The sequence below is a fragment of the Malania oleifera genome, chromosome 1 (assembly GCF_029873635.1).
Source record: "Malania oleifera isolate guangnan ecotype guangnan chromosome 1, ASM2987363v1, whole genome shotgun sequence".
In the NCBI taxonomy this organism is placed as follows: Eukaryota; Viridiplantae; Streptophyta; class Magnoliopsida; order Santalales; family Ximeniaceae; genus Malania; species Malania oleifera.
In genome coordinates, this window is record NC_080417.1 from 23,585,109 (window position 1) to 23,590,900 (window position 5,792).

Sequence of the window (5,792 nt, forward strand, 5' to 3'; positions counted from 1 at the left end):
CCACCGAGTTCAGGGGCGCTACAGAAATATTCTTTTAAAGTTGATTAAGAGATAGTGCTAGTGTGTACTCGCACCATCCGCACGCGCACACGCATGTGTGCGCACGTGGCATGGGTTGTAGGGCGCTAGTGGCGCATTTAGTTGGCGTACAAGCACTTAGCACTTTGCACGCTTGCATCGTTGCGAGATCGCAATCGTTGATCATGATCGATGGCTTAAAATTAATCTTATATTTTTTATAAGATCAAGTGGTGTGATCTAAACCATATAAATAATCCAACGGTCAGATTTTAATCTGACAAGTGGCAGTAAATAAAACAATTATTTAACTGATTGTTTAAATTTGAACAGATGTAACTCTTTATTCAAATAACCATCTTTGTAACTATTAGGAATATGCATAATTCTGTCGATTTAAAGATAGAATTAACTCCAAGAATATGCATAATTCTATCTATTTAAAGATAGAATTAATTCCAAGAATCCGACAAAAATATTCAATCATTTTCTCATTCTCTTTCTCTCATAAGGCTTTCACAAATTATATCTTCTTCAATTCTGGGTTCTGTTTTTTGCAGAAACAGAATTCCAGAAATTTGTTAAGATTCTTCTAAGGGTGTTTGTGATCATTTTTTTTTTTTTTTTTTTATATAATGCAAACTAATATCAGATTATATTATGGGCTTCATTGTATCAAGAAAATGTATTTTCTGACTCAATACACACAGATCCAGTGAGGGCAAATAGCATTTTAAGGAAAATGACATTGTAACGTGTCTTGAAACGTTTTCTGTTCTACAGCATTTTTTCTATTTATTTTTACAATAGTTTTTTCACTATTGTATATCTACATCAGTGGAGTAGGAGTTTGACTTGTTCACACTCCCTTAAATATTTTCAAATTTTGGAGTGGCACTGTCAAATAGAGTCTTGTGATAATTCAATTTGAGGCAGCGGATCACCTGTCCACCTCACACAGGGTATGACTCAAATGGTCATCATGAAGATCTCCATGACCTTGATCAGTGTGGCCACTATAACATCGTTTGATCCACATACTACAGTCATTACTTGCAAATGTGGCAGCGACAATTGGACCATGACATACACATACTAACAAAGAACCTCGTCCCTAGGCTTACCCATCTGAAGAACGAGGATAGATATAGTCAGTGATATCGGTTAATCACTGTTCGATTTATTAGTAGATCCGCCAGTCTGCATATAATGGTGGCGAGTGAATAAATTATGCAATTCATATGTTTAACATACAAATGGTCTCAACAAATGATTAATTTTATCATAACATCTTGTTATAGAAGTATATTACAGAGGGCATTTAGCTATCTGACTGTGTCTAGGAGTGACCTACCAGACCAAGGGCAGAGTCTTGTATGAAAATCATGGTGGAGGAGGCTTTGCACTCGATTCACAAGGTTGCCCCTACATAGCAGCCTCAAGTGGATGATGATGATGATGATGGAGATGATGCCGCAACTACTGAAGACGTCACAACTGTTAAGCAGGCGCTGCATAAGAGAGGTCGTGCTGGGCCTCAACGGAGGCTAGGGGGTTGTGTTCGAGGACATTGGGGAGGACCGACCCAGCCAACATAGTTTCAACAGGGAGATGATGATCATCCAATATAGGTGGCTAAGTAGTTTATAATGACACTTACCTCCCCCCTACCATGTTGAGGCTTCTACTTCGCAGTCACAGAGGTCATATATCTTGATGCATACATCTCAAGATTCATATAAGACATCTATAAGTACATCATATATATTGAAACCACCGCAATCCATTCCCTCATACTCACCTCTGATCTACCCGGGACATAAGCAATTCTAGCACTTTTCTATTTCATTTCCGATCTCATTTGCTTTGTTCGGTCAAATGTTGGTAGAATGCCTTGTTGCAGCAGCACATCTCGAGAACATCCCATGTTGATGAGGATGCATATCGATGTGGGAGATGGCGATGTACGAATGATGTGGCCATAGATGCAGTTGATCCCTACACCCCTAAGTTGTAGCAACCACATGTGCGACTACAAAGACAGAGGAGACATTCACCTTATAAGACATGATTGTATTTTTTTAGGGCATGATTGTGTGTATGCATTTTTGTTCCATTTAATAAGAGGCAACTAGTTCTTTCATTTCTTCATTTTAACTTCATTACGTATACTTGTAATCATTCAACAAACCTACATCTATACTTTGCGATAGAGACACAGAATAACAAAACATTGCAAAAATAATCTTTAAAGATTTCAAAAGTATTGGAAAGACTGAAACTCGTGTACTCTTGGACTTATAATCTTTTGAAAAGCCTATTTAACATTAGTAAGAAATTATTAATGCTCCCAAGGCACTCCAGGGCTTGGCAGATCAACATCAACATTTCCTAGTCTTGACATATATATTTATGTAAAGTAATATTATAAGACTTAGCAGACAATTGTTTTGTTATTTTTTTTTTTTTTTTGTTGCATTAAATTAGTTTATCTTTTAAGAAAGTTAGTTTCATGAAACTTGAAATTTGTGAAGAAATAGTATTTATTTTTAGCAATAATTAAAATTTATCACCCCTTTGTTACATTAAAAAGTATTGATTGGGCGTACTTTTCCTAAATTAAGAATAAAATATCCATCTTTTCTGTAGTTATATTAGTGAGAAAGAAAATGGAAAATGACATAACAATCTTCAGTTGTTCAATCAAAACTATCTTTTGGATAGTCGATTTCAGTTTACGTGAATTGATGTATTGCATGCAAAAGAATAAAATCGACTTTTGAGAAGTCGGTTAATAGGGTTTTGCACATAGCATCAGCAGTTGACCTAGGATCTCACAATCTCGCAATACCTTGCAGAATAGTAGCCTGCTGAAGTGTTTGTCATCAATACTATGGGAAATTGAAATAAAGGAATTTTCTGCTAGTCAATATGAGTTCAAGCTAGTAGGGCATTCTTTAAAGATTTCAAAAATACTCAAAAGACTGAAAATTGTGTACTCTTGGACTTATAATCTTTCAAAGAGCCCATTTGACATTAACAAGAAATTATTAATGCTCCCAAGGCACTCCAATAATTGCTAGATCGACATCAACATTTTATAGACTTGACATATATATATTTATGCAAAGTAATATAATAAGACTCAGCAAACAATTGTTGTATTTTTTTGGTTGGATTAAATTAGTCCATCTTTTAAAAAAGCTAGTTTCATGAAACTTAAAAGTTGTAGAGAAGTGTATTTATTTTTAGCAACTAGAAATTATCACCCCTTTGTTGGATTTAAAATTATTGATTTGACTCATTTTTCCTAACTTGCGAATAAAATATCTATCTTTTTATAGTTTTTCAAAACTGTATTTTGGATAGTAGATTTCAACTTAGGTGAATTGTTGTTTTGCATGCATGGGGATAGAACCAACTTTTGGAAAGTCAATTTAAGGTGGAAGCCGACTTTACATTTTGACTCCATTGACCATCTATTTTGAACAAGAACCAACTTTTTACAAGTCATTTTGTAGGGAACCAACTTTTGAGAATTTGACTGGGTACACTTCTATATATATTTCACCAATACAATTGCGTTTCTTAAAATTTAAACTTATAATTTTCATAAAAAACTCGAGGGAACTACCATGCAGACTGACTTCCTTTTTGTTCTTTATTTTTTGGAGGGCATATGAACTCAACTCAATAAAATCGTTCAGCAATTCCAAGCAGGCTGGAGCAAAGGTGGGCTGGGTTGGAGAGCATGACCATGTGATCGGAGCCGGAGATATCCTCCACCTCCTCCGGTGGATTTTTCTGAATCATCCATCTCTGAAAGTCCTCTTTCAGCACCTTGTCCTCCTCGCACACAACAAAAACCCTACGAACCGACCCGTATTTCTCCTCCGTCAACGCCATCTCTTCCGCTACTTCTGCGCCGTACAGCCGCTCCGGCCTCACTAGCATCTTTGCGAGCGTCAAATCCTATTTATTTATACCCAAAAAAATTTAATTTTTTTTAAAAATATTACATTTTTAAAACACTACGAACAGAAAAGAAACTTAAACTTAAACCAAAATTATAATTTTTTTTTTTTTAAAAAGCTATAATTATAAATTGTGTTACCTCTGGGGGAGAGAGGTGGTAGAGCTTGGATGACAAGAAGTCAGGGCCGAAGAGTATGGAGGTTGGAGGGTTGTGAGGATCGTCGTCGAATCCAAATTGGTTGTCCATGTTTGAATCTATCCTTCGAAAAAACTGTTTATGTTTCCTCCAAAAAACATTTAAAATCAGAATTAATATCTAACAATTCCATATCTCTGCCATAATATTATATATATATATATATATATATATATATATATATATAAATGAATTCCTCTAGGGTAATTTATACTAAAATCTCAAATAAAAATATACTATCTAGAATGAGATTTAATAATATTTTAAATAGATATTACCATTCTAATAGATGACACCCAGATTTACTTTAAAAAATAATATAAATAAAATATATATAAGTTCATATTGAGAGCCCTCCCCCCCACCCCCCCCCCCCCCCCCCCCCCCCCAAAAAAAAAAAAAAGATGAGGATATCTCCCATATACAACTGCCAGCCCATTTTAGCTTATTTTAATATTATATTATCAAAGAAAATTAATCATTTTAGAAGTAGACTTTATTCAATTGAGCCTTAAAAGGGGCATGTATCTTGGTGTAAGATTTTTACTTAATTTAGTAAAGGGCTTGTAACTTGAAGTAAGAATCTAATTTAATTGAGTCTAATATATTTCTGCATACAATTCCCTTCACATTCCTATTACTTTATCATCCAAGTATATATAGAGAGTTTGACAACTTAAGAAAAGTGTTCTTTTCCGAGCTTTTGGCTCTTTCATTTTTGCAGAATCGGATAGAGGTAGAATCGTATGATTCAAATCAAATTGTTGTGTCCTCAAGGGAGAGGAGTCAAAATGAAGTTCTGCTGCACTGGTTTATGAATTAAGTCGAAAAAATCGCAAAAGACTTGAATCTCCTTAAAGAGAACGAGATATATGTGTCTCACCTTGGTTGCGAATCGTGTTTTTGTTTGATTTGTATTTAAGTTTTTTTTATATATTTGTACCATATTCTTATATATATAAGCCCAATGAAAATGTTAGAGATTTCAACAAGCCCTTTCGGTTTAAAGGCACCCACATCAAGAGATGGAAAGGTAAGGTGCTTTTTTACCTCAATCTCCTCAAAGTTGTCAATGCTTTTACCAAGAAGTATCCCAATAGAACCAATACCGACAACATGAATGAATATGAGCTTGTCGACCACCATGAAAAGTTGGAAAAATATGAAAATGATGAGTATAAATGTTGGTTTTATATTTTAAATTGCCTCGCTAATCATTTTTATGATTATTATGATACTACTTATTCCTTCTTAAAGAAAATCTAGACAACTTTGTAGAAAAAGTATGATACCTAGGAGGTAGGGGTAAAGAAATATGCAGCTATCCAATTTTTCTACTATCAAATGGTGGATGGAAAATTGGTTGTAGAACAAGTACAAGATTTCCAAATGATAGTGATAGAAGTTACACCCAAAGGCATCAAGATTGGAGGCAATCTTGTTATGATCGGAATAATTGACAAGTTACCTCCATCTTAGAGAGAATTCCAAAAGAGCATGCCCACAAGTAGAATGATATGTCTCTCGAGACCTTGATAACTCAAATCCATATAGAGGAACAGGCAAGAGGACAAGATGTGTTTATACAGGAAAACAACGGTAA

The 5,792-nt window shown here is 34.7% G+C and overlaps 1 protein-coding gene across 1 annotated transcript; it reads right to left on the bottom strand.

Annotated features, from left to right (window-relative positions):
- Positions 1-3,708: 3,708 nt before the first annotated feature.
- LOC131153450 (methyl jasmonate esterase 1-like) lies at positions 3,709-4,240 on the bottom strand. The gene is made up of 2 exons (XM_058105809.1): positions 4,133-4,240; positions 3,709-3,990 (listed from the first exon to the last, which is right to left on the bottom strand). Exons 1-2 carry the CDS (start codon positions 4,238-4,240, stop codon positions 3,709-3,711), a joined length of 390 nt encoding a protein of 129 aa, XP_057961792.1.
- Between the last annotated feature and the right edge of the window lie 1,552 nt (positions 4,241-5,792).